This window comes from Pseudorasbora parva, chromosome 17 (genome assembly GCF_024679245.1).
Source record: "Pseudorasbora parva isolate DD20220531a chromosome 17, ASM2467924v1, whole genome shotgun sequence".
Classification (NCBI taxonomy): Eukaryota; Metazoa; Chordata; class Actinopteri; order Cypriniformes; family Gobionidae; genus Pseudorasbora; species Pseudorasbora parva.
The window spans coordinates 20,712,129-20,731,501 of NC_090188.1; the positions used below are offsets into that span (position 1 = coordinate 20,712,129).

Sequence of the window (19,373 nt, forward strand, 5' to 3'; positions counted from 1 at the left end):
ATCTCAGTTTGAAGTCTCAGTCTCCCTCATTTCAACAGACCATAGCAGCGTTTGTCGGACCATCAGCTCCTCAGTCCCAACATTCGGTGCAGATTTGAGAAATCGTTATACCTACATGGCTTTATTGCACCCCAAGGTGTGCACGTGATCAAAAAAATGACCTGTTGTAATTGTTGGCACTGTTCTCTGCGCTGAACGACTGGAGACATATGAGCATCTTCCCCGGGAACGGACTGACTGGCGGAGCGCAGGACGGGATGGGATCGCAACAGCGCGTTTAGTTGAGGGAAATGGGAAGTTTAACCGTTCGTGGACTGCGGCTACTGGATAAAAAACACGCGAGGAGAGGCTTCAAAGGAAGTTTAAAAAGTAATATTCTGCAGTAATACAATATTCGCCTCTGAATGAACTGCTCTGTTTGTGGCGGACTGTTAATTCTTCACATTAAACAGCGCTTGTTCTTCGGGCACAATGAAATCCATCTTCTACACTCGCTTTTTCATCCTTCTTCCGTGGATATTGATAGTGATCATCGTGATCGACATCGATACGAAGAGATTGTCTGTTCGGAACACGGCCAGCTTCTATTTGTCTCGGCTGGGGAATGTGCAGCAGCAGCGGCAGGTCGTCAGGACGACTAGGACCAGCAGCAGCAGCAGCACCACCAGCAGCGGGAGTAACGCCACATCTCTCCCGGTCGTTTATGCCATCACTCCCACGTACAGCCGAGCGGTGCAGAAAGCAGAGCTCACCCGCTTGGCAAATACGTTCCGCCAGGTTCCGCAGTTCCACTGGATAGTGGTGGAAGACTCGAACTCCCACACGGAGCTGGTTTCGCGTTTTCTTGCCCGCTCTGGTCTGCGATACACTCACCTGAACGTGTTCACCCCGCGCAGGTTCAAGCGGACGGGGATGCCCCGAGCGACCGAGCAAAGGAACTTAGCGCTCGGCTGGCTCAGAGGACACCGCGCGTCCAAAGATAAAGGAGTCGTTTTCTTCGCGGATGATGATAACACTTACAGCCTTGAGTTATTTGAAGAGGTAAATGCGGCTTATTAAGATGACTATTGTTTTTTCCTACTCAGTTTATAAGTGCAGTAATGATTGAAATCTGGAAAATATGAATGAAATAGTGCCACATCATAATTAACTAGTCTGATACAGATATGTCTGGGGCTATAAAGCCCTGCTGGCCCACACTGGTCAAAGTCAATAATACATGGCATTCTGTATAGAGATATGGCTGGAACTAGTGGTTACTGTTGCTAGGGTGTTGCTAGGCAGTTGCTACCACTCCTAGGTCTCTCTTCCTGATGTGAGGAGCCATTGAATAGGTGCATGACTGTCTGTACAGCAACTCAAATGCAGGATGAGTTAGTAGTTTTTTTTTTTCATGGAGAAGCAGATTCATATATATATATATATATATATATAGGCTATACCCATCTTATTTCTTCCATCAAATAATAACTAGGCAATACCATCTGTAAGACCGGGGGAAATGTTTATAAATGGGGAATGTGGAGTAACTTGCTTTACAATGTGTGATATTTTGTATAGGTACAACTCAGGCCCGCTCTACAGTAACCTGCACTGTAAAAATAAAATAAAATTGAAAGCTAAAAATGTATAGTTGCAATCTAACTTAAACCTGCAGTTAAAACAATTTGGTACCATGGTCAAGTCGATTTAAGCTCTTTATTGTCACTGAACAACACACACCAAGGTGTTTTGTACCCAAGGTTTGCATTACACTTAAATGTAGAGTTTAGAGAGAAATAGATGTAGGCTATGAAAAGTTGGTTGGCAGTTAATAAATAACTAGCAATGTCTCTGGAGAGCTTGCTGTAACATCTGTCCCCATGGAGATTCATGTGGTGTGTGCCATTTCTATCTATTTCTTATGAGTCTCTAAATGTGCAGAGGTTGACGCACATAAAGGAAGGCGACCCAGTATACTGTGTAGCCAAGCAAAGTGAATTAACCCAATTTAAGACAGTGGAAGTCACAGAGAAACGACAAAGCGTCCTGACAGCTGGGAAATTAAGATTTGTCTGTTTAAGCGGTTGTCTGTGGACGATGGATGAAACGGATAACACTCTCTGTCACTGGCTCTGTCTTACACAGGTTGAGTTTTTCTACATCTCGACTCACATTAAAAAAATAATTTTCTGTCATTATTTACTCAATGGAAAAAGGAGATATTTTAAAGAATCTTTACGAAGCTCTTTTGCAGTCAAAAAACATTGATGTCAAGCTCCAAAAATTACATAAAAAGCTGTTTGTATGAGGAACAGACAAACCTGAAACTAAGTATGCGATGCATAGGTCATATATAGACCACATTTAACATTGTTATTAGTTTTGGGGGTTCTTTTTGTTGTTTGACCAACATGAGGTGAGTAAATAATGACAGAATTTTTGTCTTTTTCATGCCAATCTCTTGAAAAAACATCTATTTTTACAAGGTGTCAAGGTGACAATATAATATGAATTCATACATAAACTTGCAATTTTCAGACAAAATCACAAAGGTTCACACCGTCGTTAGGCATAAAGTGACGGTATAAAAATGTATGAATGAGTAAATATTCAAACAAATTAGCCACCAATTCACCAAAACCTAAAACAGTAACACATTACCATGTGAGTGTGTTTCTTTAAACGACATCTTATGATTATCCATTTCTTTTTTTTCTGGGGACTATAAAAAGGCCACGATGCAGGTTGTAACGTAAAGTCGACACTAGAGGCTTGGTAAATAGTTTGTAACTTTCTCTGTACTTTCTTTGGTCTTAAGCTCTCTGTTAAGTAATACATTGTGGCATCATATTATGGGGCGTCGTTTGTAAAGCGGCTCATGCTGAAAATATCAGCAACATTTTGTCACATTTAGCTTCAAACAATGTTTAAAAAACTGGTTTGCATTTTTGAAAGTCACTTTTTAGCTTATTTACAACAATATTTGTCAACTTATATTTAATATATTTTAAATAGTTCAATATAAATATTAAATGTTACAACTAAACGTTAAATGTTTAATCTAAATGCTAAATCTAAATGTTAAATCTAAATGTTAAATATAAATCTAAATATTAAATATAAATGTTAAATATAAATCTGTGTTAAATCTAAATGTTAAATCTAAATCTGTGTTAAATCTAAATGTTGAATCTAAATCTAAATGTTAAATCTAAATCTAAATGTTAAATCTAAATCTGTGTTAAAGGTGGGGTAAGTCTTATTTCAAAACCATTTTAGAAAAAGGACACGGGCTGAGTGGAATAACAAACTTGTAGCCAATCAGCAGGTAAAGGGCGTATCTAATATTGATGGTGAGAAGAGCGCTCGCTCTTGCTCTGTGCACGTCATTATTAAAAACACACGAGTCACACAATGACATACATCTTTAAATATTAATAAAATCATGTCTGCTTTTACAAACGCAAAGAATTAAATGCGTCTGTGTATGACGCCAAAGGTTTCTCATTGAAATGAATGGAGCACCCAAAAAATTACGCGTCGAAAATTGACGATAAAGGTACGCCCAGTTCGTTGAAAAGTGATGACAAGGGGTCCTGGTCAAGCGTCCATATGTGACGAGTTGGGTGTGAGAATGTGTTGTTCATAAGAACGGTTTGTGTGTGTTTTTGAATGTTTTTGAAGAACGGTTGAATGTTCAGGTACGGTAACTACGTAACGCCGATTCGTTGGACATTTTGAACAACATCGCTTCGTTAACAGTTACCGTACCTGGTCAGGGGCGAGCGGGGATATCGGCATTTTAAATTTGCATTTTAGTTAAATATTTAGTTTTAATCGAAACATTTAGATTCAACATTTAGATTTAGATTTAACATTTAGATTTAGATTTAACATTTAGATTTAACATTTAGATTTAACATTTAGATTTAACATTTATATTTAGATTTAACATTTAGATTTAACATTTAGATTTAACATTTATATTTAGATTTAACATTTAGATTTAACATTTAGATTTAGATTTAACATTTAGATTTAGATTTAACATTTAGATTTAGATTTAACATTTAGATTTAACATTTAGATTTAGATTTAACATTTAGATTTAACATTTAGATTTAACATTTAGATTTAACATTTAGATTTAACATTTAGATTTAGATTTCAAATTTAGATTTAACATTTAGATTTAACATTTAGATTTAACATTTAGATTTAGATTTCAAATTTAGATTTAACATTTAACATTTAGATTTAACATTTAGATTTAGATTTAACATTTAGATTTAACATTTAGATTTAACATTTAGATTTAACATTTAGATTTAACATTTAGATTTAACATTTAGATATAACATTTAGATTTAACATTTAGATTTAACATTTAGATTTAGATATAACATTTAGATTTAGATTTAACATTTAGATTTAACATTTAGATATAACATTTAGATTTAGATTTAACATTTAGATATAACATTTAGATTTAACATTTAGATTTAGATTTCAAATTTAGATTTAACATTTAGATTTAACATTTAGATTTAGATTTCAAATTTAGATTTAACATTTAACATTTAGATTTAGATTTAATATTTAACATTTAGATTTAGATATAACATTTAGATTTAACATTTTGATTTAGATTTAACATTTTGATTTAGATTTAACATTTAGATTTAAATGTAGCATTTAGATGTAAATTTAGCATTTAACGTTTAGTTGTAACATTTCATATTTAGATTGAACTATTTAAAATATCTCTAATTTGACAAATATTGTTGTATATGGGCTAAAAAGTGACTGTCAAAAATTTAAACCAGTTATTTAAACATTGTTTGAAGCTAAATGTGACAAAATGTTGCTGTTTTTTTTTTCAGAGTTGGCCACTTTACAAATGGCGCCCCATATAATATGACGTTTATCCAGTTCATCCTTAATTCTAACTTCTTCCATCTCATGTTGATAAAAATAAGTTTCCATAAAATACGATACCATTTAATCACTATGTTATTATATGTAGGCTAAATAACATTCAAAAACTGTATTTGAAACTAAATTAATAAGGATAAAAAAAATGTACTGATACAAAAAACATAAGAAATTACATTTATTGATTATTATGACTAATTTTGTATGACACGCACAACACATAGCTATTTAGGACAAGTTTGTGTTAAAGAGCCGCTAACAAAGTAAGCTTTTCATATAATGTTCTCTCTCTTAAAATGTAAACGAGTGTAAATGTCAGCATTGTCATATACAGCATATGTCAAAAGAATTGAAGCATGGTAAAAACGAGTTTATTGATGCAGTTCAGTCAGTCTGCTACATTATAGAAGCTTCTATAAATATTAGTTTATAGAGTTATGCTTTAAGTTAGTGCGTAAGTTGTAACTTGGTGTCCATTTAGGCTAACTTATGCACAGCTGTTGCAGCTGGCACCAGGAAGCCACTGGTAGCAGTTATAAGGGGAGAGAAGAGGTTTCCTTCACTGCATTGCACTCAGTTCTATCTACAGTCACAGAAAATCTCCTCTCTTTTGGCAGTTGCCCAAACCCGGCACTTATAGCTCATCGTCTCATTTATCATCAATTATTCTACCCTTCTTTTACCTCTGCTTTTCCTCCTGTTTTAGCCGTTCTCTTTTCCTCTGCCACAGGCCTTACCGCTCTCCTTATTTCTTCAATGCTTGCTTTGTGCATCCCTCCCTCCCTCTGCCTCTTTCTCTCTCTCCATTTCTCCAGAACACAGCTGGACATGTGGATGAACACATGGAACGGCCCCTGAGGGGTAGAGCGCAGTGTCAGTATGCTGATGACCTCTGCTCTGCTCAACACAAACACATTACACAGCACAACAATGAGAGTCATTTGGCCACTTTCAACAGCTAGTGCTTCATAACGACAAATATTAATGACACAAAGGGAATTGTATTCATTTAGCACATACTGTCTTCCCCAACCAGAAATGCTACTGCTTGAGTGATTCATCCTAAGGCGACAGTAACATAAAAGAAAAATGGCTAGAAAAGTACAAGGTGGTACAGAGAGGTGACAGAGAAACAGTGAAACAAGTGAGTTTTTTTAAATTAAGGTTTAGTAGGGAGTACGGTACAGTGCGCTTATGGTCATTGATCAAATGCTTGTGGAAAAATTGTCTTCAGCTGCTTAAATGGAGTGTGGAAAATCATTTTGTGTTAAAACAGCTTTGTTATCAAACATGCAAATTAAAAAAAAAGATTTTTTTATTGTTTAGCTGTTATTTTTTTGGATAGAATAGTAACGCGATAAGATGAAAATTAATTTGTCCAACAAAATAATGGAGCGTGATATAATCAATCCCGAATGTGACGCTTTACCAGACTGCATGCTTTTCCTGGGTCATGATGTAAGGGTCATGATATCCACAACTAGTCTCTACACGTTCATGTTTTTATACAGTCTATGTAGCCCTGCCCATTTTCAGCGATGTGCTCGTTGTGTTTTGTCTTCCGGTTTGTATTTCCCATAGACAGTAAAAGAAATGGACAGAGCTATCCCATTGACTTCTACGGCGTTTAGTGATGTCAGTAAAGGAGCACTCACTTCCTGATGGCTGAGCGAACTGCGCAGGCTCAGACTGAGCTTGACGACGTAGATGTGACGTGAGCAACCTGTCTGACAGTTGTAGGTCTTCTAGTAGTTGTGGAAAGTGAAATCTGAATCCCGTTGTTTAAATATTTTCTCCCGTTGCTTTTGGCTCACTATGGGCTTCTCTCCATTCTTCTCCCTTGACTTTATCGGACTTTATGTCTCCACGTCCCCCCGACTGCCTCAGACAGTAAAAGATTGCCTGCGAGCGTCTCCTCAGGTCTATACGGTAATTTCTCAACTGTGTGACAGAGTCGCGTTGGTTATGACGCAATCGTTAGCCTATTTTTACAAAAACAGCTTCTACGGGGCGATAGTGTAAGATACAAGGTAATGGAGCCTTTTATGCATTGTCGTGTTTCTTTAGAAATAAACAATAGACAAATGGAGTCTTTAAACGTCTCAGATGTAAAGTTATTCACTGTCAAAGTGACTCAAAAATGAATGGGAGTCAATGGGATGCTAACAGCAGGTGATGGCTTGGTTAGCAATGGCCGCCCCTATGGGTGGAACGCTTTCTGAGTGCTAGATTACCCCCTTGGTATTTCCACAGCATGAAGTATTGTCAACTAACATTTATTATGGCATCCTCTTCAAACATTACAATGCTCATGATAACTTTCGTTAAGTTGGCACATTTTTTAAATGCTAGGAGCAACAACGTTATGCGCTGACTGTCTATTTCACGCCCATCGTCTTTTACTGGTCGTCGAGAGTTGAAAGAATAATCTTCAACTTTGGGTAAAACGCAGCGCTCATCACTGTCACTTTTTACCCAGCTGTCCAATCACAGTGGAGGAGGGGCAGGACAAATACAACAATGACCAAGCGTCACACATTTTGCTTGTACAGTGTAAGCAGATGACAACAAGAAGCATAATAACGGTAGCCTGACAAGCCAGACCCACATCAAGATGTTTGGTCTGGAAACTCACCATTGACGGCTCAATCCGAGGGGCGGGATAAACGGTTGTCTTTCAAACTCCCTCTGCACGCGATAGGATAGCGCTACAGAGCAACGAAGGTGCAACGAAGGTGAAACAGAGCTTGTTGATAGATTAAACATTCACCGTATCCAGTCGGCTAAACTCCGAACACATCTTCCCTTTTTAAGAATGACTTCAGTGCCGTTCTTTGTTCTTTTCTCAGAGAAAAGCTTAACTCCAAGTCTTCCAGAATCGCAGTCAAAGCTGATTCGAAAGACCGCCGTCCGCCAGTTTCTGTGTTTACTAGAAGCACGCAAACGCAACTCGGCTGTCGTCATTATGGCCCCGCCCGCCGACTCTATACACGATGTGATTGGCCCGTCCAGATTGAGAGGAATACACCTCAGAAGGGTATTGAGAGTTCCTAGACGACACTCGCGGGCAGATTAAATTTGCTGCCGCTAGGGTGCGTCTAGATTTCTAGGCTATAATAACAGTGCACAACTAAAAAAGTACGGAGCCCCGCATGTCACATGCAAGAAGATAAAAAAGGTAATTTGTGTGCACGATTTACCAATTATTTCCCTCGATTTATAAATCATGCATACAATTTACTATTTTATGCACGATTTAGCTTTATCTTTTTTCCTGCATGACTCTGGAATAAAGAAACCAAACGAGCAATGAAATGTAATGTTGCTTGTTGTGGTCTGCTGGGACAACAATGCTTTATCAAATCATTACTGCAAAATAAAAAATAAAATATCCATAACAGGTAAGTTTACAAATGAAATATATAAAAATAAGATACATTTACTTGAAAAGCCACACTTCTGCCTACTGCACTCACTATTTTTTTTACTTGTTTTGAGTTTAAAGTCAGTGTAGTAAAATAAGAATGAATATATCTTCATAGAGATGCTTCTGGTTTCAAAGATTTTCAGACATTGTTAGTTGAAAGCATTTACGAGAAATATCATTTTAATTCGTTTTTCTGTGTATGTATTTAAGGAAAAAAAAATACACTCTAAATTTCATGGTAGAGTATACTGTATAGGCTGCTACCCTGCCAGACCAATAACACATTGACATCACCTCGAATTCTGCATTAGATTTATTGTTCTCAGATGTAACCTGTCTTTCCCTAGAAATATAGTTCCCCGCTAGATTTGTGTTGTTGTTTTTTATTATTATTCGAATCCTCTCTGGAACTGTCAGGCAGCATGTAGAGTTTTGTTACCAAAGGTGATTTAGCCTCCCTAAAGATATTGAACACACTCGTCTACAACAAATGTATGTCTCTGCACTGTGTCAAAATGGGGCCAGAATTTTTTATTCCCTGTCCCTACAGGAAAACACACTGGTCACAAAAACTGCCAAATACAGATGCCTTGCCAGTAGCTTGAGAGCTTAACTCAAAGAACAGTGTATGTGACATTGCATTTGATGGCTGTGTCTGTTGCCCTTGTTGTCATCCTCAATGCAAAAGCATGCTTGGCACCTGCAGATGACATCCTCTTTGCTATAGAGAATTCTTTGACTTTGCCTTTGAGCTGTGTTACACTTTAAGAGCAACCATTATGGAGACGAAGCCTTTGAAGAGAGTGAGGAGGACAGGCACAGAAACACAGCTAAAGGGGCAGCAGTTTGGGCTTCAAAGCTTGTCCATTGCTTAGGGCCGTCAGCCATAGACACGTCACCCGAATGAGTACAACACTCACATAAATAGCACAACCATTAAATATTCAAAGACTACTCTGACCATTTGTTTGAGAAATTGCAGCAGCGCTCATTCCCCCAGTGGCAAGTAGTTTTTATTTTTATTATATATGAAGGAATGAAGAATAAAGCAGATTCTTTCAGCAGTAGGATGTTTAAAATTTCTCAAGGAAGATGGTATCTTGTTGGAAATGACAGTTTTAGTGTTGCCGGGTGGTTCAATCAGATGTGATCGTGTTTATGAAACTGAAGAGCAATGTGTGCTGTCTCCAGCAAGTTGCAGGTGGACGGATTTATTTATGCTGAAAATGAGCCAGGATTTTATAATAAGCCATGCTGTGTGTGGAAGTACTATACTTGCTCCTTTAAGTACTCATACACTGTAAAAAAATAAATAAAAAAAATTACCTGGTTGCCTTAAAATTGAGTTCATTGAAATAAAAAATTTGAGTTAATACAATTATTATTATTTTTAGAATCGACTACCTTTATTCAATATTATTGAAAGATTTATAAAATAAATATAGGCTGTACCGAGTCTTTCCGGAAAAAACTGAGCGCCTGGAGGCGTATCGTGTGGGCGGAGCTAAAGAATGACGAGCGCACCCAAAGCGTCCTCAAGCGTGGAAAAACCCAAGTATGCTATCGACCCATGTATGCTATCGATCGGATTCAGCTAATATGTGATCCAGAATTAGGATGAAATAAATTGAACAGGAGAAACAGCAACAGCAGGACGTCCGTCTCTGTGGTATGTACTGTATTTAGTGGCCTGTCAACATTTGTGTGTGTTTACTCGCAGTTTATGAGGACATGATTCGGTTTATGGACTATTGTATGCGACTAAGCCTTAGCAGTAGCAAGCAAAACGGTTTTGCACGTCAGACTAGTGTAAGTTAACGTTATATAGAACAACAATGGAGTAACGTTAACCTTTAGCGCATTTGAATGACGAAGCACGCGATCGTGCCGTTTACTGATGTTTACTCACGCGACAACAGCATAAACATTTGAAGCAGTTTTACTCACCGGCTGCTTCCAAAGCAGGACCGAACCTTTATCGCTGGGACCGCTCCGTCAAAAACACACTTCTTTGGTATGATTTGGTGAAGTCCTGTGACAGCATTGACTGTGGAAATCCGCGATGTTGTGAAGCTTCCCGTCATTTCTGCATTCAAATCGGTTCAAATGCAGCGCTGCCTTCAGGTAATGCTGTGCAGAAGTGTTGATATCACCCAGAGGAATAAAGTGGAGCGGTAGCGCGGCGCGTCATAAGTGTTTACGGACGAATGGATCTCCATCTGAGTGAGTGTTTATGGGCATGCATTTCCTCTCTCGCTCTAGTCACGCGCGCGCACCCTACCGGGAGAAGAGCCCCATACAAGGACATTCCGTTCTATTAACGTCAAACCGAGCCATACTCGAAAAAAAACTCTCTGAAACTTATGATAAACCTGAAGGAGTATTTTTGGTAAAGAAATACTCCATCAAACGTCCAACATAATTTTTTGAAACTTTGTCTATGTTTAGGATGGGAATCCAAGTCTTTAACAGTGTAAAAAGCTCAGTATGCATGAAACAGCACCCCCCCCCCCCCCAAACCAATTTCCTTCATTGTATCAACTAAAATTTAAAATTTCAATAAACTCAAAATTTTAAGGCAATCAGGTTACCTATTTTTTTGGTTAAACCAGCAAAGATTTTTTTTACAGTGTATGGTTTTGAAGCAGGGCCCTATCAACCATTGAGGCAAGTCCCCCCACCCCACCCCCAGTAATCAGAAAATAAACTTTTTTCTGTGCATTGTGTTTGTAATATTTTCATATTTACCATCTTCTACAGATGCGGTCAACCAGGAGAGTGTCAGTGTGGCCAGTGGGACTCGTTGGAGGCCGGAGGTACGAGCGTCCCCTGGTGGAAAAGGGGAAAGTGGTTGGCTGGTACACAGGCTGGAAAGCCGACAGGCCGTTTGCAATTGACATGGCTGGTAAGACGTCACTAAGATCGACCTACACAGGAGTAATTTTTCCCCCATAGTAAGTTATCAAAACGCTGCTAGCGATTTTTATTGATTATTATTATGACAAAACTGAATGATACCTGCAACAATGTTATCTAACCAGGAACAAATGTCGCATATATTTGAAAAAATGACTATTGTGCCTGTTTTACATCATGCGCAGAAGCAGCATACAAGGCTGAACCATAAACGTCAGAGTAGGCTGAAGCATTCAAGCTGACGCTGTTTCTGCTGCGTAACAGAACTGGAAAACAACAGAAAATTGATGTTTACTGCATTTTGTATGTCCTTTAATAATGGCCAAACATTCTAGAAGGGCTATTGGAGTGTGTCACTGAAAGCTATTAAAACTGATTAACACAAAATCGAATGTACGTAAGGAAATCCAAAAGCTAATGAATTAACATGGAACAATCTAAACATTCAAATCATTATATTATATTCGAAAAGCTTTATTGATTGTGTTGATTAGTCACTTTATAATGCATTTTCTCCCTATTTTAATGTTGAAACCTCACTGAGGAATGCAGTATAAATAGTCTGATGTTAATATGGGCATCCTGGAAAAAAACAACAACAACAAGCAGCTATGCCTTAGACCTGAAAAATCTTTTGCCTCAGAGGAGTGCTATATTCTCCTCTCACTCACTGTAGTTTTTATAGCTGGTTTAATATTAGAGATTAAGTAGCCATTTGAAAAAATGTTTTTAGAAAAGAAAAAGTAAAAACATTTGACCAGTTCTCAGAAAAAAAAAGACCTGAAATGTGCATAGGCTCTACAAAAAAGGCTCTAAAACCTGAAATTTGCATAGGCTCTAAACATTATTTGGCTCATGTGACAGAGAACGTTTTTTGACAATAGATTCCTTAATTAACAGGTTTCTGGTGACTAGCACATTCTTTCATCCAGCTGGTTTTGAATTTCAGAACTAATTTGTGCAAATCACGTAAACTTCAACTTAAAAACAATTACATCCTGCCCATCTGAAAGCTTCCATTTAAGTTTAATTTATTCATTAGACAGATGCTTTTATCCAAAGCGATTTACAGAGCTTTCAGAGTATACATTTTTATCAGTATGTCGGTTCACTGGGATTCAATCCCATGACTCGTGGCATTGCAGGTGAGCTACTGTGACCAATTACTATCCATCAGCGGACTTGAAGTCATCTTTAAAGTTCAGAACCATTACTGTAAATGTCTTAAAAGTATTTGAGAAGCAGAACAACATTACCCAGAGCATTATGTATTCAAGTTTCACCACAATGTCTCTCAATTTTATTTAATGTTATTAAGATATTGAAGTTCCGCCATCCATATCTCTGTCCATCTTTTCTGAGTTCTGGAGGATAGTCTGTCCACATTATACCATGTGTTGCTGATGATCACAACATCAGCTGTGTGAGGAGCAGCTTGCCTGCTCAGATAAACAGATGGGACTTCTTTGCAGTTTGGTCGTGTTGATACTTTCCAGACTGCCCTTCACTGAAATCGTTTCAAACAGGCGTATAAAATTGGCCAAAAGCAGGCAGCAAAGCAGCTTCTATATGCAAGACAAATGCTCTAAGCTGAGAGGAAAAGCTGTGAAACACCACAGAGTTTTCTAAAGAGGTTTTTCTCCTATACTATGCTATACTATACTATTCTATTCTATTCTATTCTATTCTATTCTATTCTATTCTATTCTATTCTATTCTATTCTATTCTATTCTATACTATACTATACTATGCTATGCTATGCTATGCTATGCTATACTATACTATAATATACTATACTAGCTAGATCAACGTTGTCAGTATTTTTTAAGGGGAGACGTTAAGGCAGGGTTGTTATTAAGGATTATTAACGAAAAGTTTACATTTTAATTATTAAAAAAGGCCATGAAAAACTAAATTACATAAAAATTAGAAATCGTTATGGCAACTCGCAGAAGTTAAATATGTCTAAGGAAGGCATTCTTCTGGAAGCGCATTTGTGAGGTCACGCACTGATGTTGGACAAGCAGTTTCCACTCTAATTCATCCAAAAGGTGTTCTATCAGGACAGTCAAGTTCCTCCACACCAAACTCACTCATCCATGTCTTTATGAACCTTGCTTTGTGCACTAGTGCGCAGTCATGTTGAAGAAGCCGTCCCCAAACTGTTTCACTGGAACTAAGGGGCCAAGCCCAACCCCTGAAAATCAACCACACCATAATCCCCCCTCCAACAAACTTTACACTTAGCACAATGCAGTTAGAAGCCAATGGCGGTGTGCTTTACACCACTGCAGCTGCTCGGCCATGAAAAACCCATTCAATGAAGCTTTCTAAGCATTGTTCTGGAGCTGATCTGAAGGCCACATGAAATTTGAAGGTCTGTAGCGAAACTGGAAATGTAAAAAATAAAATCTAATTTAAAGTATATAAAAAAACTATAATAGTATATAAATCATACTAAAAATCATACTGAACTGTATTTACTTGGGACAGAGGCTCAAAGTTCAATCAAGGAAGATGATGATGATGCTAACTCAAATTATGGGGTTGTCAAAACAAACAAACAAACAAACAAACAAAAATTAAATTAATAGAAAATAAAACAATCTTTTTACAGCACTAGTGTCTCCAAACGGAATAGCAATAGACAACAGAAAAACAGACAATTCTAGCCCTGCCCTAAACTCATTCCACTGGTTAATAACAACTCCCCCACTGTGCGGCATATGGTCATTTATTTACTATGAAATAATAAAAGTTGCTTTCCAGAATCTTCATCATATCTGTTCTTCTCTAGTGGAATGAGCTGCCAACCTCCACCCCGTCTGCTGAGACCATCAGAACCTTCACGAAAGAGCTGAAAACACACTTCTTCCACAAGCACTTAACTAAAACACAACCATAAACAAAGGCACTTAATATAATAACTCCTGGCCCTTAGCAGTGTACTGCAAATATTGTCGGCTCTTCTAATAAACTGCTTGTGATGTTCCTCATTTGAAAGTAACTTTGGATAAAAGCATCTGCTAAGTGACTACATGTAAATTGGAAGTTGATGTGTCAAGCTGGTCAGGATACTCAAACAGAGCAATGTTAAAAGCATGTGTTTGCGGAACAAACATTGTCATCTGCGGAAAAATCAGCTTTCAAATGGTATGCTACTAGTTTACTATGATAAAGAACATATTGCAATTACATACTATTATAAAGCATAACAGACAGGCAAAGATAACAGATACCCTGCAATTTTAGGCAGACAAAACAATCATGCGCTCTCTATAATTGGCAAAAAGCACTTTTACTGAAGCTAAATTCAGCAATTCCTCTGCATTTTTAGCGAACGTGAGCTCTCAGGCAATGCATTTCAGAGGGTGGGGTGAGAAGATGCTGACAGGTTGGAAACATCCTAATGGAGAGAGGCAGGGCTCATATGGTGCTCGAAGGAATGAATACAACGTCAAAGATAGCAGTGCGTATAGTTGAAGCAATCCCTAATTCCCCAGACTCCAGCACTGCCGCTGGATATTATGCTGTTCATGAAACTCTAATAACAAGAGATGGTATCATCTCTTTCTCTTGTGATCTCCGTTACTACCACTATTGCTCTTTTTCCAAAGCTCATATTTTTATATCATGTTCCCTCACCCATAAAATCATCATCATTGTCATCAGATGTAACATATTCATTGTCAGGCCTACCTGACAGTGAGCACACACACTTCACACAATGCATAAGCTTCCACGCATCATTGGCATAGACTAAACGCATGTTAAAAATGAGCTGTTTAAGGTTCATAAATCCGCCGGCTCTACTACGCATCTCTCTGAACAAAAGCTGAGAACAATAAGGTTATTTAGTATTCCTGCTATACGGCTTCTTCTGAGAGCGAAAACAATAGCAGGGAATAGGTCCTAAACAACCTCTCTCATTGCTTTCAAGCACTGCTCTCACCTGAAGAGGAGCTCAAGTGCTTGTCTTAACATGGAAACCTTTTTAACACACAATAGCAACGTTTTGCACATTAGGCGGAGAAGAGCTGAAAGGAGTATGCATGAGAATAAACGGAAACAAAAAGCTGCATCTGTAGTGTACACAGTGATTAAACCATGAGTCACACTAGCCTTTACACAATCCGTGTCACCAATATCATTGGCAGAACTGCATTTTGCAAATTATTTATAATATTTTCAATAAGTATCATGCACTGATTACAACAGCTTATTTGTGGTGAGCACAATACAATTTACATATTTAAGAATTACACCATACAATGGACATCTAGACTACAGTCCATTACCAGTCATAAATGTAAGTTATATTTTGATATTACAATTTAAAAAAACTGTTTTATATTGGATTATATCTGTGATGCAAAATTGATTTTCCAGCATCATTACTCATCTTCAGCATCACATGATCCTTCAGAAATCATCATTTATTATTTTTATTATCAGTGCTTAATATTTTTGTGGAAACCGTGACTTTTCAGGATTCTTTTATTAATAGAAAGTTCAAAAGAATATAATAGAAGAAATATAACTCTTTTGTAATATTTCAGAATCACATTTGATCAATTTAATGTCATTTCTGTAAGAAAAAAAAATCATTAACACTTTAGAAGTCATTAGTTAACATTAGTTAACTACATTCATTAACATGAACTAATAATTAACTCCACTTATAAAGCATTTATTTATCTTTTTTAATGTTAATTTCAACATTTACAATCTTGTTAACATTATTAATGCACTGTGAACTAACATAAACAAACCATGAACAGTTTTATTTTCCTTAACTAACGTTAACAAAGATGAACAAATACTGTAACACATGTACTGCTCATGGTTAGTTCATGTTAATTAATACATCAACTAATGTTAACTAATGGGCATTATTCTAAAGTGTTACCAAAAAATATCACTGACGCTAAACATTTGATGTATAAAATGAATATTTACAGAACAAAGAATAATGGTTGGACTAAAACAGCAGACTGATTGAATTACATAAGTGAGCTCATGTTGTACCTTAACAGAATTAAATCTTTTTTTAAATATATGATAATATTATGTAAATAACCGAGTTGGTTGTGACAACATGAAACTAATTTAAAAGGTGCCCTTTTCAATGTGCATTTTACAGATTGCTCTATTAGTATTTACTTATTGTCCCTTATTAATTTTAGTCCGTTTCTGAATATGATTTACATATTTAAGTATACTAATTATTTCATGATTTATGCATTTCCCTGGAAATTAAATTACTGTTGACAGTTCTGTAAGGCAAAATGAGTTTTAAACGTCAATTGCTTTTTTGTTGTTGCCAATATTAAGGCCACCCTAATGAAATTCCTTACAAATGCTTGGTCATGAAGTTTTTGGTCTTGGATTTGGTTCAAAAATCAGGATGTGAATGCTTATGATTGGCTTACAATACATTTTATGCATCACATCTAGATGGACCCTGAAGTGCTGGTGGTGCAACAGCAGAAACGTGTCCAGCTCTTGAGCTCTATCGAAGCCGTGCCCCTAGATCTCTGAGCGTAGGTTCTTGCATAATTTCCCCAATACTCGTACACAGGGACATCAAAAGGCGATATAGTTATTTAAAAAAGAAAAGAAAAGAAAAAGATCAAAAGAAAGGAGTTGGCTGGCCTTCAACTATTAATAAACCTTGACAGTATGCATGTCGATCTGAGGGAGAGAAACCTTGTAACTACACAAGGACACAGTTAGCCAAGGCTTAGATGAACATTGCCATGCTATCGTGAGTTCACCTCTGTGGTTTTCAGGGAAGCCCAAGTGGTTTTAGCTGGAATGCAGGCGTCCTAGAAAACAGCCTGTGTCCATGCAGGATAAAAAGCTGATATTCCCTATAGTAAAATTTGAAAAGTCCTTCTCCTGTTTGGGGGCTGAGACAGTCATCGAGAGAAATGGAAACAAGAGGGTGAAACACTAATCCTGACCCACATGCATCAGTGGGATGGTTCAACCTGCTCCCATGAGAAATGCATAAGGTCAAGAGAAAGCTGAAGAGCTGTGCATCTGTGCATATCATTAATTCAGAGTGAAGGAGGGAATGTATTTCAGTATATTGTGAGATTATTTGAACAATCATTTATTTTAGAACATTTTTCAATGAACAATTTCAGGCCTTTTCAAGTAAGATTTTTTATGAACTTCAATGAGCACCAAGCCCAGGCTTTCTCTCTTGCAAACGAGGTCTTTAATACCAGGAGAAAGTTATCCGATTGAATTCCCATTTATCTCAATGGCAGTTGTTCAGCCTCTGAAAGTATGCAGTTAGCGATCTGCCATCACTGTTTAAGGGCACTCACTTCAGCAGCCAGGTTTGAGCCAATCACGCGAGCCGTATAAGATGAATCACTCTAAAGGCACAAGGAAATGACATCATGACAATGCTGACCGACCGGTCACAAGAACACACAAGAGTTCCAAACCCTTCTCAGTAATGACTATCCTGAGCTGTTACGTTAAAAGCAGCAGAGATGATAAAGTAATAAATAAAATAAAATAAATTTTAATTTAAATGTTTGATTTATAATTTGCTATAGTTTGATTTTTTTAATTAATTGCAGGCTTTGCAGTGAACCTGCAGGTGATCCTGTCAAACCCACGTGCCCTGTTCAAGAGGAGAGGAGCCAAACCAGGGATGCAAGAATCAGATTTCCTCAAACAGATCACCAAGGTGGAGGACTTGGAGCCAAAGGCCCAGAACTGTACCCAGGTCAGTAAAGCAGGTTACATTTGCATCCTTCACCTTAGAGGTTTTTGCACAGGAGGAAGCTTTTCATATTTCCTAGAGCTATTGGCGGAAGTACTCAGAATTTGGGCGTGTTCAAACGGCAGAAACTAGGAACGATTTTAGGAACTCCTTTTGGGAGAACTAAATTAGCTCCTACTTTATAGTACATTTACATTTAATCATTTAGCAGACGCTTTTATCCAAAGCGACTTACAAAAAGGGGAAAGCAATAGAAGCAACGAAACAAACAAGGCCAACAACCTGGAAGAGCTGTAAGAAGTCTCAGTTAATTAAGCACAGTACACAAACTTTTTTTTTGGACAAACAATCTGAAAATTTAATTGGATAGTTAAGTGCTAGTCTTTATTGGTCAGGTGCAGTTGGAAAAGATGTGTCTTAAGATGTTTTTTAAAAATAGCTACAGACTCGGCAGCACGAATTGAGATCGGCAGGTCATTCCACCAGGTGGTCCAGGAAAATGTCCGTGAGAGCGATTTCATGCCTCTTTGGGATGGAACCACGAGGCGCTGTTCACTCGCAGAACGCTAGCTTCTGGAGGGTGTGTTAGTCTGAGTAGGGTCTAACCGTGCACAATAGGAACTACCAGTGATGTAAGTGTACGTTGATTGGCCAAAGAAACGAACTCCATTCACTCCAGAAACGAACTCTACAAACTCTCAACCAAGCAAAACATGATTATGCATTTCTGCTCAGCAAACGCTAATACTTCTTTATATACTGTCTACGTTCTTTGTATAACAGTTCTATCTAATAGCGTACTGGACAGGATTGTTAAACATATTATGAAGACAGAATGTGAGCACTCTGTGTTCAGGCTCCGGTGTTCTCAGCGCCATCAAAATAAAAGTCACAACAAGCGCGGTATACGTCACTTCAAGGTAATACAGGTCCTTCTCAAAAAATTAGCATATGTGATAAAAGTTTATTATTTTCCATAATGTAATGATAAAAATTCATTGCACACCAACTGAAATATTTCAGGTCTTTTATTGTTTTAATACTGATGATTTTGGCATACAGAATAAAAACCCAAAATTCCTATCTCAAAAAATTAGCATATCATGAAAAGGTTCTCTAAACGAGCTATTAACCTAATCATCTGAATCAACTAATTAACTCTAAACCCCTGCAAAAGATTCCTGAGGCTTTTAAAAACTCCCAGCCTGGTTCATTACTCAAAACCGCAATCATGGGTAAGACTGCCGACCCGACCCTGTCCAGAAGGCCATCATTGACACCCTCAAGCGAGAGGGTAAGACACAGAAAGAAATTTCTGAACGAATAGGCTGTTCCCAGAGTGCTGTATCAAGGCACCTCAGTGGGAA

The 19,373-nt window shown here is 37.5% G+C and overlaps 1 protein-coding gene across 2 annotated transcripts in view; it reads left to right on the top strand.

Moving 5' to 3' along the window:
• The window catches only part of b3gat2 (beta-1,3-glucuronyltransferase 2 (glucuronosyltransferase S)), a 27,439-nt gene continuing 8,066 nt past the window's right edge, over window positions 1–19,373 (top strand). Inside the window, exons 1-3 of one of the 2 annotated variants that reach the window (XM_067421297.1) lie at window positions 1–1,041; window positions 11,105–11,298; window positions 17,861–17,997. In XM_067421297.1, the coding sequence (XP_067277398.1) occupies window positions 472–1,041; window positions 11,105–11,298; window position 17,861 (765 nt within the window). In that variant the 5' untranslated portion in view covers window positions 1–471 and the 3' untranslated portion in view covers window positions 17,862–17,997. Of the gene's footprint in view, window positions 1,042–11,104; window positions 11,299–17,860; window positions 18,010–19,373 lie in introns of those variants that run through there. The other variant, XM_067421296.1, reaches the window with a different exon arrangement.